Raw genomic sequence first — 17,110 nt, forward strand, 5'->3', positions numbered from 1 at the left:
TGAAGTGATACCTCATTGTAGGGTTTTTTTTTTTTGTCTTTTTGCTATTTCTTTGGGCCGCTCCCACAGCATATGGAGGTTCCCAGGCTAGGGGTTGAATTGGAGCTGTAGCCTCCAGCCTACGCCACAGCCACAGCAACGAGGGATCCGAGCCGAGTCTGCAACCTGCACCACAGCTCACGGCAATGCCGGATCCTTAACCCGCTGAGCAAGGCCAGGGATCGAACCCGCAACCTCATGGTTCCTAGTCGGATTCGTTAACCACTGCGCCACGACGGGAACTCCATCATTGTAGTTTTGATTTGCATTTCTCTAATAATGATGCTGAGCATCTTTTCATGTTTTTTTTTTTTTTTTTCTTTCCATGTGTATGTCTTCTTTGGAGGAATATCTCTTTAGATACCCTGCCCAGTTTTTGATTGGGTTGTTTGCTTTTTTTGATACTGAGCTGCATGAGGTGTTTGTATATTCTGGAGATTAATCACTCATTGGTCAATTCATTTGCATAGATTTTTCTCTCAGTCTGAGTTGTATTTTCTTTTTTTTTTTTTTTTTTTTGACTGCTATGAAGTTGTTTTTAACAGGAATCCAACCAAAAAGTGGTAGAATCAGTGGATTTCTATCCTATTATATTCACTTTATAACTGGTTAATGGAGTTGCCTTGTCCCTAAGATGCAATGTTTGTGCTCTTCCTGATAATCCTTCATGAGTTTTGTGTATTTATAAGTCTGGAGTCACTATTCCCAGGCTGCAGAAGTCTTCACAGTGTCCTAGAACTGAGGAAATGCTGGAACCAGTGCCTGGCTAGAAGAAAAGGGCTGTGGAGTTACAGTAGGTTATTGGAATCAAGAGATGTGTTCATATTATCTCATATATCTGAGGGAGTTTTCTCTCTTTTTTTAATACCAAAAGAATTTATTTGCTCAGGTATCTGGGAAGTCCAGGGTTAGGTTTTATTTGTTCTGTTGTGACTGTATCCCGATTCTCAAACAAAGTGTCAGTAATGGTATCTTCCACTGTTTTCTTCTCTATTAGTTTTAGATTCAGCAGCTTTTCTCCAAATGATGGCCAAGATGACCCCAGGGTTAGTTATACCTATCGGCTCAGCAGCCCTCTCTTTGCTGGGGATCTTGTCCGCTGAGGAGTAGATGAGAGAGCTAAGCCAGTCACTATATGGCCATGAGAATTCGGGACTCTGATAGGTCAGTTTTTAAGTTTTACAGACACAAAGCCAAATTTATTGGCGTTAAGTGGGTTTTTTGTTTTTTCTAATACCAATTGCATATAGTTAAGTTTGTTAAGACAAACTGGAAATAACTTATGTATCTTCAGTTTCCTTGCCCCTGTCTCTGGCTCATTTGCCTCATGGTAAATGTAGCTCTCTGCTTTAGGCTTTTCTCATCATTGCTATTATGGATTTTGGCTATAGACAAAGACGAGCACAGAAATGGACCTTTTCCAATTAGGTCTTTCCTTGTCTTCAGTCTGCAGCCAAGGTTTTCTGAAGTTTACTCCCTGGCTTCCCTCTCTCCACATTAAATAATATTATATTAAGATAAAATTCAGATATTACCTTTAATATATGTAGGCACTCAATACATATTATTTCTCTTCTCTCCTCTGATCTCTTTAGCTCTGTCTTCTAAGATTAAAATTGTGAGATCTTTGTAATTTATTTATTATTCAGTCCTAAGCTTTGATTATATTTTCCATGCTTCTCATCTCAGCTTACAGTAGCCAAAGTTTCTTCTGGTTTTTCTTGGCAAGGCATTCTAAATGTTGACAAGGGCCCCGGAAACTTAGGAGTCAGTAGCTCTATAAAATAACTAGTTACCTGAAATGAACATCTTGATTTTTTTCATCAAGTGTATTGTCATCTCAGTAGTTGAATTTATCCAGCACTTTATTTTTAATCACTGGTATGTAGAAGGTTGGTTGAATTGCCATAGTATTTATTTTACTCTTAATTTTGTTTCTGTAGCTACTTCCTTGAAATTAAACTTCTTTTTTGCATGTTTTAAATGTTCTTGTGTCATCAGTTATCTCTTGCTGTGTATCAAACCACATGAGAAGTTAGCAGTTTAAAACCGCCACCATTTATTTGGTCATGATTCCGTGGGTTAGCAGCTTTGGCTGGGCTCAGCAGCGTGGATCTTCTGCTGGTCTCACTTGGGATCAGTCGTGTTTCTCCAGTCAGTCTGGCAGTTCAGCTGAGTCAGAATGACCCAAAATGGCTTCACTCACATGTTTGGCACTTGGTGCTGGCAGTTGCTTTAAGGCATCTTATTTTCTTTTCCACGTTCAGGACCTTTCATCCTCCAGTAGTCTAAACTCTGCTTTTGCGTATGATAGTAGCAACATTCCGAGAAGGCAAAAACAGAAGCTGCAAGGCCTCTTGAGTCCTAATGATAAGGTATTACACCAGCTTGGACCTGTAAGTTGTCATCCTCTGTCTGGGGCCATCTTCTTTTCTACTTGGTTGCTCATCTATATAAATGAGCTGTCAGGGAGAGACATGTGCTCATACGCTGCAGTGTTTCTCAACTTTTGAATTTTGGGCCATAGTATTTGTAAACAAACAGTGTTATTTTTTTTTTAAGGTGGTCAAAATTTAATGAAAATGTAGGAAAACACTGGAATAACTTAAGTATCCGGAGATGTAAATCACTAGTCATTTAAAGTTTAACTAAAGAACAAGAAATGTTGTGAACATATGAATTATTTTATTAATTTGTCATCAGGGAGGTGATTTAGTGCTAAGAGGTGAGAAGGAACCAGTTTTTACAGGGTACCCACAGCATGATTGACACGGGCTTATGACATAACTAATTTATTCCTTATTGCATTTTTAGGAGATAGACTCTCATTTTTTCCCCCTCTTTTCACATGAAAAAGCTAAGAATGACTTCGAAGAACTTCCCTAAGGTTGCATAATAAGTAGCATGCTATGAGTTGAACTTATGTCTTTTTTGCCTCCAAAGCCAATATTAGATTTTCTCATTTGACTTCCCAACATGAGGTATTTCTATACCATAAAAAGATAAAACTAACGAATAAGTTTCAGTAGAAGGTCCATGGATTCCTCTGGTACATGTTACCACTTGACGGTAATTAAATCTGGTGAATTTCAGTGAGTGATGCAACATGTGTAGTAAAAAAAAAGAAGAGATGTTGCCATGTATTTTAAGTCGACAGTTGTAAATCTTACCAAATGAAGTAATTTATTAAAATTGCTGAATACCCGTTGTGTGGTAGTAGTGCCATCCTACCACCATGTAGCCTAATTACAGTAAAGAAATAATAGTAAAAATGTGGTCAAGAAATCTCTTTTTCATCCCCTGGATTTTTATAGATTATGTTTGTCTGATTTAGGAAGCGCTATAGAAACGAAGGCAGTCCTAGCCCTCGTCAGTCACCTAAGCGCCGGCGAGAACATTCTCCTGACAGTGACACCTACAACAGCGGAGATGATAAGAGTAAGCAGAACCTTTTCCTGTGTTTCTGTAGTCATACTCATTTGTAACCATGAGACCATTCTTTCCCATCAGTAGCACGTGATTAAAATTTAAATGTTTTCTTGAATTTCTGCCTCTGAATATCTCCCATTGTGACTAAAGTATGTTTTAAAAATACAGTCATTTTATCATAATGGCAACATTGTAATATCCTACTATTTGTTTTTAAACAAGCTAAATTTTTTATTTTGACTGAAATTACTGTTATTTTTTAAAGTTTTAAAATGAAAAGTGAGAGATTGGTTTATTATTTATAGTAACGTGCATTATTGTTTCTGTCTTTTGTTTTGTCTTTTTGCCTTTTCTAGGGCTGCTCCCACGGCATATGGAGGTTCCCAGGCTAGGGGTCGAATCGGAGCTGCAGCAGTCGGCCTACGCCAGAGCCACAGCAACTTGGGATCCGAGCCGGGTCTGTGACCTACACCACAGCTCACAGCAACGCCGGATCCTTCACCCACTGAGCGAGGCCAGGGATCGAACCTGTAACCTCATGGTTCCTAGTCAGATTCATTAACCACTGAGCCACGACGGGAACTCCCCACGCACTATTGTTAACAGGGTGCAAGTATGATGACTTTTATCTTTCCGTACAGATGAAAAACACAGACTCTTGAGTCAGGTTGTTCGACCTCAAGAATCTCGTTCTCTGAGCCCCTCTCACCTTACAGAGGACAGGCAGAGTCGATGGAAAGAGGAGGATCGAAAACCGGAGAGAAAAGAAAGTTCAAGGCGCTACGACGATCAGGAGTTCAAAGAGAGAGTTTCTTCTGTAGATAAGCAGAGAGAACAGATCGAAATCACAGAGAGCTCAAGGACTCGGGCCCAAGATGTGCTAGGACACCACCTGTCTGAAGACCGAGACATGTCTGATCGAGCTCATGATGAAAACAAGAAAAAAGCCAAAATTCAGAAGAAACCTCTTAAGAAAAAGAAAGAGGATGATGTTGGAATAGACAGGGGTACCACAGAGACAGTGTCGGAGGACAGTCAAGTCTTTTCACCGAGAAAAGGCCAGAAGAAGAAAAGCATTGAAAAAAAGCGTAAAAGGTCCAAAGGCGATTCTGACCTTTCTGATGAAGAGGCAGTCCAGCAGAGTAAGAGGAGGAGAGGCCCTCGGACCCCCCCTATAACCTCCAAGGAGGAACTGGTGGAAATTTCCAATGATAGGGATGGCACTCTGGAGGATGCTCAGAAGAAAGAAGATACAGCGTTCAGTGACTGGTCTGATGAGGATGTGCCTGACCGGGCCGAGGGGGCGGAAGCAGAGCACGGGGCCACAGCTGCCACTCCTGCAAGGACTCCTTCCCCATCGTCTCTCCCTCCTCCGCCCCCTCCTCTGGCTGCTACAACCCCAGCCGCTGGTGCTGCCACCACCATGTCCACCTCTGCCACCCCCACCAGTACCACCAACACAGCCTTTGCCAGTGAAGACTCACACAGAAAATGCCACAGAACACGAGCCGAGAAGGTAGAGGCACCTCATGTGACCATAGAAGATGCCACACACCGCAAGCCAGTGGATCAGAAGAGGAGCAGCAGCCTCGGCAGCAACCGGAGTAATCGCAGTCACACATCTGGCCGTCTGCGCTCCCCGTCCAGTGACTCTGCGCATCGAAGTGGCGACGACCAGAGCGGTCGAAAGAGAGTCCTGCACAGCGGCTCAAGAGACAGAGAGAAGACGAAAAGTCTGGAAATCGCAGGAGAGAGAAAATCTAGGATTGATCAGCTGAAGCGTGGAGAACCCAGTCGAAGTACTTCTTCAGGTAATCGAAATCAGTTATAACCTAACCGCTGTTCCCTATGTTACTGTATTTTCTACCATTTTGTATTTTATACAGATCGTAATTTTAAAGTTCATGCTAACTTGATTACTTTATACACTGCCTTAGACGTCAAGGGATGTAGAAGCTTATACACCCCACCAAAATGTTACGTGTCATCACATTAATACCAACACAGTAGAGGCGCATTCAGCTTAATACCAGGATTGTAGTAGTGTATCTTTGTGGAAGCGCTTATGTGTTCAAGTCCTAGATTGATGCCTACAGTTGTAACCATCCAGCTCTTCTTCCTGCCACCAGTGCTCTCTCTTGTGACCACAGAAAATAAGGTAGGGGGGGTAGGAGGAGGTCAGATCATGAAAGGATCAGCTCTGTTAATGCTCAGCCATCTTATGTGCCTCTTTCTTTGACGACATTTTGTGGCTATAGTGGAAATTTCAGCAGACATGCTTTTTACATGTTTTAATTAGCACTTTGAGAGATGGATTTTTCCTTAAGAAGGGTTCTTTGGATAATTGAAAATATAGAAAAAGATAAATCAAATTTTAAAGAACCTTAACGTGAAGCATTTCTTTCTGTTTCATCATGTGTTAACTCTTTGTATATGGTGTACTGATTTTAGATCGCCAGGATTCAAGAAGCCATAGTTCAAGAAGAAGTTCCCCCGAGTCGGATCGACAGGTGCATTCAAGATCAGGGTCATTTGATAGCAGAGACAGGCTTCAAGAGCGTGATCGTTATGAGCATGAGAGAGAGCGGGAGAGAGAGAGGAGAGATGCAAGGCAGAGGGAGTGGGAGCGAGATGCTGATAAAGACTGGCCCCGGAACCGGGACCGAGATCGACTGCGGGAACGGGAGAGAGAACGGGACAAAAGGAGAGACGTGGACAGGGAGAGAGAGAGACTGATCTCTGATTCCATGGAAAGGGACAGGGACAGGGACAGGACTTTTGAGAGTCCTCAGATAGAGTCCGTAAAACGCAGTGAAGCAAAACTGGAGAGTGATCACGAAAGAGACCTAGAGGGCACCTCCAGAGACTCCACAGCGTCGGATAAAGAAAGACTGGATAAAGATCTCGGGTTGGTGCCGGGATTCGAAGATGCAAGTAAAGCTGAGCGAACTGAGAGTGTGGAAGGTGAGTGTTAGGCCGTTTTGTCTGTTTCTCTGCGTCATTCCCTTTCAGATTTTGTAGGGAACAAGGATTTCCTTTTGGAAGGTCATCTGATATGCATACAGATGCTATTGTTTTTTCAGGGGAAATTGATTTTATGAGGAAAAGCGCTGTGATACTTAAAACATGTGTCCCCCTCATTAGCGCTAGCAAGGTAGACTTGGTTCACAGAAGCCTAAATGAAATGGTAGATTGGTCATCCCTCGGTCCCCCAGCATCCACAGATACTAAAGTCTGGGGATGCTCGGGTCCCTTGATAAATGACTCCCTGCTCCGAGAATGAGGGACCCACCCTGAGAAGTCCACGTCCACCCTGTCCCCACTCAGAGCCAGCCTCAGCTGTGTGGACCTGCACTCTTCATCCTTCCCCCCGATCGGTTGTACTCGGTTGTACGCGCTGACTCAGGCCTCTGCATTCTCGGGATGGGCCGCTTTTTCTAGGCTTCTCTGCCCCTGCTCTTCCCATTGCCTCATAGACCTATTTTTTCCCCTTTGATCTTCTACTTAAACTGCAAGTCCCAGTTTATGCATTATTTCCTCTATGAAGCCTTCTCTGCTAAAGGTGCTTGCTCTTTCAGACTACCATAGAACCTTGTTTATATGCCTTGAAGAGCATCCCTGCGCTGTAATGTATCTTTCCATGGTTTTCTCCCCGCTGTGCTGTACTCCTTTGTTAGGCACTACAGTTTTTCATTTCTGTGTCATGGAGACTACAGCAAGGACACAGGTAATGGCTAATGAATGAACATATATGTTCCGCCTCCACATACAGACATACATGCTCTACATCTTATTTTTTTGGTGACTTATAGCCCCGGTTAACAATAGTAATGGCCCCTTGAGAATTCTGGAAATTCTGCCTCCATGAACTATCCAGTTCTGATACCAGTGCTTACACCATTGTTCTGACATAACTTCTGCATTTCAATTCCCCAGGAAACTTCTGGAATTCTTAGTACATAAGAAGTAACATTTTACATTCTTTTTATTTGCTACATTATAGCATTAGGCCCAGAATAAAATTCACATTCTTTTAAAACTCTTTTAAGATAAACAGCCTTCCATCTTTTGGTTATTTGATTAGATATATTCGAATATGCCAACTGATACATATTTTCTCTACTTGACAGAAACATTTCTGCCTCAATGGTCTTCACGTTCATTTTTATCTCAAATTTGAATTTAAATAGCCTCAATTTGTGAGCCATAGTGGTTCATTGGTAGAGCCTTGGGGTAAAATTGAATGTAACTGAACTAATCATTACAGTAGCTCTCTTGTGATTGGAGTTTGTGCCCTTCATCCTAAAATATACCATTATTCATTCGTTGTAATCACAGATAATACAGCATAGAAATTTATAGCTGAATTACTTATTGTGAAATGAAAAATTTTATTCATTTTATTAGGAAAATGAATTTGATAAGCTTGAAAAATTAAAAATCCCATTTGCATTTATATTTTTAGAGTGAAGGTATTAAAATTGTTTACCTTAGAAGTGAGTTGGTGAGGGTATGAAGAGATTATTACAGAATTTAATAAAGTAGAAAATTAGTAGAATGACTAGAGACATCTCATCGTTTATTATATTTTATTTGCTGCAAGTTTAATCTATAAAACATACGGAAGCATTTTGAAAACTAATGTTGTAAACTCAGTAAAGTGTATGGATAACACCTGACTAGCAGTATTAAGTGTACTTTGTACTTTTGTGGTAATTCAAGTTCACGACTAATTCACCAGGAAACAAAGCTTTAGCCTAGGTAATTGAGAAAAGTTAATAAAGAATGGAAAGGTACACTAGTGGCTACTAACAAAAATAACTTTTAAAATTGTATTACAGCATTTAAAAAAATTACGCTTATTAATTAAAGGAAAACTTTGAACTAGGGAAGATGACTTGGGAGAAAGGGAGAGAATTAATGACGTTGATGTTTTTTCTTCACATCATGAGCGATATATTATCAACTGAAATTTCAGTTTCAAATGAAATTTATTAATTTGCACATTCTTTAAAATTGATGAGTTTATTTCAATAAAGAAATGAAGGCATCCATTTGAAATTAGTAGATTTCTCTGGATTTACTTAAAGTTTTCCTATAAAAAAATTAACAAAATTAGCAGTTAATGTTGGTAGATTTTCTCATGTTTTAATTATAATCTTTTAACCTCTCTTGATATTACTGTCCATATTGTGTTCTTGCCATTAAAACTAAGTTTAACTAATACAGTTTACGTTTTCTTTTTCTTTTTTTTTTTTTGTCTTTTGTCTTTTTGTTGTTGTTGTTGTTGCTCTTTCTTGGGCCGCTCCCGCGGCATATGGAGGTTCCCAGGCTGGGGGTTGAATCGGAGCTGTAGCCACCGGCCTACGCCAGAGCCACAGCAACTCGGGATCCGAGCTGTGTCTGCAACCTACACCACAGCTCACGGCAACGCCGGATCCTCAACCCACTGAGCAAGGGCAGGGACCGAACCTGCCACCTCATGGTTCCTAGTCGGATTCGTTAACCACTGCGCCACGACGGGAACTCCACGTTTTCTTTTAGAATTATTGAGTGTATTGAATAAGAAATGTAGTTGTCAAATAAAAAATGCTTTTCCATTTTTTTTAGTGTGCACAGTCTCTCCTCTTTGGTTTCACTAAAAAGTCTCTTTCCCTTAATGCTCTCTTTGATGTGAAATTAATTTTTCCCTTCAGCAGGAGATGACGAATCTAAGTTAGACGATGCACATTCGTTAGGATCTGGGGCTGGAGAAGGATACGAGCCAATTAGTGATGATGAACTAGATGAAATTCTGGCAGGTGATGCCGAAAAGAGGGAGGACCAACAGGATGAGGAGAAGATGCCAGGTAATCATTTGCAGAGGTGTTGAACATACAAAATATTTAATCATGGTATTGAGGTATTCTTTGTTCCCTTTCACACTGTAAGAATTGATAAAACAGAATTTTCCCGTTTATGTTGTAATTAACATTGAGAGGTCAATAAAATGAAAATTATAGTTAATATGCTTTACTTATTTTTAAGTAGACAGTTGCCTGTAAATTGGAAAGGGCAATATTTAAAATAGCAAAGTTGTAAGATTATCTTTCCAGAGTTTAATTCATATTACATGACCTGGAATTTAACCAAATAGTAATTGTCTAGCAATGTTCTCAATGGTAGGTACATGGTATAGAGCTTCACAGCTGTGCTGCCACAAACCAAGTTTTGAAACAACCATTCCAAAATTTACAAAGGTTGAAATTATATTTGAACACTATTTATATACCTCTATCAGTTTTCTAAATTCAGTAATTATTTTCACTCACAGTACTTTATTCATGGCTAGAGCTTGCTCCAGTGACTATACCATGAAGCAGCAACCCTTAATGTTCTTGTTGAATCGTCCCAATTAGTCTGATTGTTACTACAGAATTTTTTTTTTAATCATAGTGAGGGTCTTTGGGTATGTAGAATATTAAATTTTTATTTTGATTTAATTTGTTCTTATATTTTACAGGTTTTTTTTCTACTAATGCACATTTATGTTTTATCTTTATTATCACCAGCTATTAGGTATTTCTAAATAGAACATTATTTTGTTAATTTTGTAAACTGTTCTTTATCAATGAATAGCTTATTCTCAGTTTTAATCATAGCCACTGCCTGATTCTTAAAGTAATGAATTACTTGGTTTTTTGTTTTGCTTTTTGTTTATTTGTTTTTGGCTACACCTGTGGCATGCAGTAGTTCCCAGGCCACGATTGAACCTGTACCACAGCAGCTACCTGAGCCACAGCGGTGATGAATTATTTGTTTTTTAAAAGTACACTTTAAAAAAAAAAAAAGAGGCGTTCCGTTGTGACTCAGCGGTAACCAACCTGACTGGTATCCATGAGGATGTGGGTTTGATCCCTACTTAGTGGGTTAAGGATCTGGCATTGCTGTAAGCCACGGTGTAGGTCGCAGTGCAACTTGGATCTGGCATTGCTGTGGCTATGGCATAGGCCAGAAGCCGCAGCTCCAATTTGACCCCTAGACTGTGAACTTATATATGCTGCAGGTATGGCCCTGAAGAAAAAGACCAAAAGAAAAAGTTCTGAGAGTTCTCTGGTGGCCTTGAGGTTAAGGACTTGGCATCGCCACTGCCATGGCTCAGGTTTGATCCCTGGCCCAGGAACTTTTGTATGCTGCGGCCAAAAAAAACCACCAAACTTAAACTGTGTTTTTGTCTGTGTATGCACACGCACATGCACACTAAATACTCCTAGATTTAACCCTTGAAAGGATTCTGGTACCAAATTTCAAAACATCAGACTTCATCTTAGTGAAATAATGAGTTCTTTCATTGAGGATCTCTCAAGCAATTTAAATGCATTGTGTTAGGAATGGGTTTGCTTAGGTTTGGTTTGCTTGCCTGTTTTTTAGTTTTGGGTTTTTTTTTTTTTAGTTGAAGTATAATTAATCTATATTATACATTTATTGTATTAGTTTCACATATACAACATAATGATTCGACATTTGTATACATTGCGAAATGATCACCACAGTAAGTCTGGTTACCATCTGTCACCATGCAGAGTTACACAGGTTTTTTTCTTGTGATTTACTCAGATTTACTTCCTAGCAACTTCTAATGTTGAAATACGATGTTATTGACTATAGTTACCTGGCTGTACATTACATCCCCATGATTTATTTATTTTGTGACTGGAAGTTTGTACCTCTTGATACCCTTCATCCATTTTGTTTAACCTTCAAAGCCCTTCCCCTCTAGCGACCATCGATCTGTTCTCTGTTTCTGTAAGTTTGGTTTCCCTTTTGTATTGTTTGATTCTTTTACTTTCTAGATTGCACATGTAGGTGAAATTGTATTCATCTTTCTCTGACTTATTTCACTGAGCATAGTATCTTTAGGGCCCTTTCGTGTGTCTCAAATTGGCGAGATTTCTTTCTTTCTTATGACTGAGTAGTAGTCCATTGTGTGTGTGGGGGGGAGGATATATTTCAGTGTACACAAATATGTGTCTCATACCTCCGTCTGTTCATCTGTCAGTGGACGCTGATGTTGTTTCTACTTTGGCTACTGTAGATGATGCTACAGTGAGGGGTGCATATGTATTTCCAAATTAGTATTTTGTTTGTATATCCCCAGAAGTGAAATTGCTGGGTGGTTTTTTTTTTTTTTTTGAGAAACCTCCAGACTTTTTCCCTACTGGTTGCACCAATTGACATTTCTACCAGCGGCATATGTGAGTATCCTTTTTTCCTCATCCTCGCCAACGATTCTTGTTTCTTGTCTTTTTGATAATAGCCATTCTGACAGGTGTGAGATATATCTCATTGTGGTTTTAACTTGCATTTATTTCCCTGATGATTAGTGATATTGAGCATCTTTTCATTTGCCTATTGGCCATCTGTATGCCTTCTTTGGAGAAATGTCTATTCAGATCCTCTGCCCATTTTTTTTTTTAAGGGCTACACCTGCGGCATATGGAGGTTCCCAGGCTAGGGGTCCAATTGGAGCTGTAGCTGCCAGCCTATGCCAGAGCCACAGCAATGCCAGTTCTGAGCCTCATCTGTAACCTACACCACAGCTCATGGCAACGCCAGATCCTCAACCCACTGAGCAAGGCCAGGGATCGAACCCACAACCTCATGGTTCCTAGATTTATTTCCACTGTGCCATGATGGGAACTCCACTCTGCCCATTTTCTAATGGGACTGTCTGTTTTTTGTCTTTAAATATTTTGGATATGAACCCCTTAATGGATATAAGATTTGCAGATCTCTTCTCCCATTTATTACGTTGCCTTTTTATTTTGTTGATAGTTTCCTTCACTTTGCAGGAGATTTTAGTTTGATGTAGTTGCATTTCTTTATTTTTGCTTTGGTTGCCATTGCATTTGGAGTTGGTTTCCAAAAAATATCACCAAGAGTAATGTCAAAGAGCTAATAACACTTAGGTTTTCCTCTAGGAGTTTTAAGGATTCAATTCTTGCAATCAAGTCTTTAGTCCATTTTGAGTTAATTTTTGTGTGTAGTGTAAGATAATTATTATTTTGTAAATGGCTGTCCCATTTTCCCAACACCATTTATAGAAGAGACTGTGCTTTTCCCATTTGTATATTCCTGGCCCTCTTGTCATAAATTGAGCATATATGCATGGGTTTATTTCTGGCCTGTCTGTTCTGTTTCATTCATATATATATGTCTGTTTTTTGTGTCAGTATTATACTGCTTTGAAAATAGCATTGTAATATAGTTAGAAGTCAGAGAGTGTGGTGCCTCTAGCTTTGTTTTTCTTTCTCAAGATTACCTTGCTATGCTGAGTCTCCTGTGGTTCCATGCACATTTTAGGATTGTTTATTCTTTTTCTGTGAAAAGTGCCATTAGAATTTTGATAGGGATTGCATTGAATCTGTAAATTCCTTTGGGTAGTATGGATGTTTATAATATTAAGTGTTCCAGTTCATGAACTTGGATGTCTTTCCATTCATTTGTATTGTCTTCAGTTCGTTTCATCAGTGTCTTGTAGTTTTCAGAGTATATAGCTCTTTTACCTCCTGGGTTGAAATTTATTTCTAGATTTTTTTTCTTTGATGTTGATTTTAAATGGGGCTCTTAATTTCTATTTCTAGTAGTCTATATTTTTTTCTCTATAGACAACAAGAATGGTATTTCTTAGTGTAATGAAAATCTGTTCTTTAATTTTTTATAGATCCATTAGATGTGATCGATGTGGATTGGTCTGGCCTTATGCCAAAGCATCCAAAAGAGCCACGAGAGCCTGGGGCTGCACTGTTAAAATTCACACCTGGAGCTGTAATGCTGAGAGTTGGGATTTCTAAAAAGTTGGCTGGTTCTGAACTCTTCACCAAAGTCAAAGAAACGTGTCAGAGACTTTTAGAAAAACCCAAAGGTAATTCCCTCCCACTTAGGCTGTATAATGTCTAATATAGTTACTAAGATGCCTGTGAAAAGGATTCTCTTTTGTTCTCATGTAGCAGTTACGATATAGGAACTTTTTTTTTTAAGGAATCACTTATTTTCATCATTTAATCCTCATAGTCAAGGTTTATTTCGATTTGAGAAAAATTTAAGCCTATAGAAAAGTTGTTAAAAATAGCATGATGATCTTTCTGTATCAAAATTACTTTTTAACAGGTAGGTTCTAATGTCAGAGTGCTTACTGGTTTACCCAGGGCTAAATGAAGCAGGCCTGGGAAAAGTGAACTAGCTAGTTTTCGTCTGTAAGCAAACTGAGTATTTTGGCCGCCTTTTGCCCTGGGAAGTGGGGAAGTCTACTCAAATGCAGATGTTTAGGTTGAGCCTTTAACAAAGTGGTTAAGAGCTTCCTCTCGGGCCAGATGGCCTGGATTCCACATCTGCGCAGCACTTAATTTATTTAAACGCTCTTTGTGTTCTTGTCATCTACACACTGGAGATAATTATACCATCAAGGTCATAGGATTGTTAGGAGGAGCTAATGAATATTACAAGTAAAACGCTTTGAGGAGTTCCCGTCGTGGCGCAGTGGTTAACGAATCTGACTAGGAACCATGAGGTTGCGGGTTCGATCCCTGCCCTTGCTCAGTGGGTTAAGGATCCGGCGTTGCCCTGAGCTGTGGTGTAGGTCGCAGACGCGGCTCGGATCCCGCGTTGCTGTGGCTCTGGCGTAGGCCAGTGGCTACAGCTCCGACTGGACCCCTAACCTGGGAACCTCCATATTCCGCAGGAGCTGCCCAAGAAATAGCAACAACAACAACAAAAGACAAAAAGACAAAAAAAAAAAAAAACGCTTTGAATAGTTTCTGACATATAGTGATACTCAGTAAAGATTAGCTGCTGCTGTTGCGTTTGAAAACATTCTTATCAAGGTTGATTGTAGACCTTCCTGCTACAGTTTTTCATTATTCTAGAACACTATACTTTTTTTTTTTTCCTGTTTCTCTTACCTAGTACCTACCTTATTACGTTTAGGTAGCTTATTTTATTTTTTTTTATTTTTTTGTCTTTTTGCTATTTCTTGGGCCGCTCCCGCGGCACATAGAGGTTCCAGGCTAGGGGTCGAATCGGAGCTATAGCCACTAGCCTACACCAGAGCCACAGCAACGCGGGATCCGAGCCGCGTCTGCAACCTACACCACAGCTCACGGCAACGCCAGATCGTTAACCCACTGAGCAAGGGCAGGGCTCGAACCCACAACCTCATGGTTCCTAGTCGGATTCGTTAACCACTGCGCCACGACGGGAACTCCAGGTAGCTTATTAATACTTTATTAAGGGAGAGGAGGAGAAAAAGAAGGAAAGGGGGTAAAAGGTGAAAGCAGTAAGATTCCTTAATATTAAATCATGTTCATGAGAGTAAAAAGTTTAAAAGAATTGAGCTTTTCTACTAATATAAAATTTCCAGAAATTTTGTTATATGTATTTCATGAATCCATGTTCTTTCTTCAACTGTTAACAAAATCAGTAAGACTCTTGATTTTAACTTGGCCCAATAAATATAGACTGTGTATAAGAAATGTAAATTATAATAGTGTGTGTTAACCTGAAAAATGACCAGTATTTTGAGTTCTTATCCCATTCTTTCTCCCTTATTCAACTGGTTCTGTGCGCTTAAGCAAGTAACTCCCTGTGGGCATAAAATGATGTAATGAAACCCCTGAAGTCTTAGCCATCTCTAAAGCTATTTCCTTCTGTGTCTTTTCTATTGGCATTTCCAGTTAAAATCTATTGCATGGCAAAATCAGGCTAAAGTGATTATTAGTCAGGGACAAGCTAAATGTAAACAATGAAAATATACACTGTAGCGATTTGATTGTTTGTTACCAAGTAGTCTTATTTTTTGGTGCTCTGATAGCTTTGTTAGTAAACTAATATATGATAGTCAATGTAAGTTCCCTAAGGAATAGGACTTCTTGTTTATTGCCTTATTTAATGTCTAGTGACCTGTTCTTACTGATTATGCCCAGTACCTGACACAGAGTAGTATTCAGTAAATACATGTGAAATAACGGATAGTGATTTTTTTCCCTAACCTGTTTGGTCTGTTTCTGTGCCCCAATACAAAAAGAATATCCCCACTCCTTATATAATTTTTAAATTCTAAGACTTAAAACAGAAAACTTGCCTTGTCCTGTAATTGAAATTGCTTTTGTCTAGGTTTTCTGATGGTGGTATGAATAGGTTCTTTGAAGCTGAACTTTCCCAGTTATTTTAGTTCCTTTGCTTTGTTACTACTCATGTATGCATTTAATCTGTCTCTTGTGTAATTTGGTGCTGGTCAGTTCAAAACCAGGAAGAGACTTCTAAGTTTAGCCATGTTACACTTTCTAGAGAGGTTTGCAGATGTGTATCTTCTAGTGTTGTGAAAGCAGAAAATAAGAACAAATCTGTCCTGATCAGCAGGTTTCGGGGAAGTACATGGACTCAGTATAGCTTTATTTGTATCTGTAACAGAGTGGTAGTTAATTTTGGGTGGTGGTATTATTTTCTTTAAATAGAAGCATCACATGACTGTGTTGTTGGTTGGTAGCTGACTCACCTGAGGAACTGCCTTTTTCCCCACTCAATTATCCTGGTTCCAACTGTGGAGAGTCTGTAGATCTGGTGTGAGAGCCCTCCCTGATGCTGGATTTTAAAAAGCTCAGATGATTCTGGTAGATATCAGTTTGTGAACTATTTTTTGAGTTTTTACATTTATTTATGCTTTTATATTATAAAACTATTCACTAGGTGTAACTTGCTGACTGGGTAGATGACGTGAGGCAGGTTTCTTGTTAATTAGCTAATCAAGCTATTTATGCTTTGCAGTTCAGGAAATAAAAATGAGATACGTAGTGCAGTCCATTCGTTCTCAGTCCCATACGTCTGTTTTGTCTTTACCTAGGTGTTATTTGCTGCTTCCCTTGGTGGGCTCTAGCAGTAACCTGTTTGATCATGTTGTCATGGAAATAGCACCTGGTACCTTCCCTACCATTGGTAACCCTGGAGCGACTCTTAGAATGCGAGTTTGAAGTTACTGCTCTGTTTACTTATTAAGTTTAATGACTGGCCCTTTTCTGTTATTTTGACTTCCTTGTCTGTTTTTAACTCAATTTCGATTTTTAAAAATATTTCCATATTTCTATTGTCATAAAGTTTTTCCTGCCTTGCATGTTATTACTTGAAACTTAAGTGATTTTGATTGGATACATTGTTGCAGGTTTTATAGTGGCCAAATATTGTATAAAATTTGCAGTATTCTGACCAACACCTAATCACTTTCCTAGTCTTTTAGCCGTCGCAGAATGTAGTCACATCACATTTGAATCTTGCCATAATAATGTCCTGAGTCTAGAAATTTAGTAGTTGACGGTAAGCAATATACTGAATTTGACTTCACCAATTCTTAACCTGAACATCTCTTCCCAGAGTGAGCAGTCAGTGTCTAAATTCTCTCCCCCAGTTCTGCTTTTCTTATATATATATATTTTTTTTTTTTTTTGGCTTTTTGCCATTTCTTGGGCCGCTCCCGCGGCATATGGAGGTTCCCAGGCTAGGGGTCCAGTCGGAGCTGTAGCCACCAGCCTACTCCAGAGCCACAGCAACACCAGATCTGAGCCGCATCTGCGACCTTCACCACAGCTCACGGCAACGCTGGGTCCTTAGCCCA

The 17,110-nt window shown here is 39.6% G+C and overlaps 1 protein-coding gene across 10 annotated transcripts in view; it reads left to right on the plus strand.

Moving 5' to 3' along the window:
• ZC3H13 (zinc finger CCCH-type containing 13) overlaps nt 1-17,110 on the plus strand; it is a 100,361-nt gene that overhangs the window by 68,584 nt on the left and 14,667 nt on the right. For 8 of the 10 annotated variants that reach the window (XM_047756524.1, XM_047756521.1, XM_047756523.1 and 5 more), the window contains 5 exons: nt 3,374-3,477; nt 4,110-5,279; nt 5,920-6,432; nt 9,165-9,317; nt 13,172-13,372. In XM_047756524.1, coding sequence (XP_047612480.1) covers nt 3,374-3,477; nt 4,110-5,279; nt 5,920-6,432; nt 9,165-9,317; nt 13,172-13,372 — 2,141 coding nt within the window. The remainder of the gene's footprint in view (nt 1-3,373; nt 3,478-4,109; nt 5,280-5,919; nt 6,433-9,164; nt 9,318-13,171; nt 13,373-17,110) is intronic. The other 2 variants (XM_047756525.1, XM_047756530.1) reach the window with 1 other exon arrangement.

This window comes from Phacochoerus africanus, chromosome 13 (assembly GCF_016906955.1).
Source record: "Phacochoerus africanus isolate WHEZ1 chromosome 13, ROS_Pafr_v1, whole genome shotgun sequence".
NCBI classification, from domain to species: Eukaryota; Metazoa; Chordata; class Mammalia; order Artiodactyla; family Suidae; genus Phacochoerus; species Phacochoerus africanus.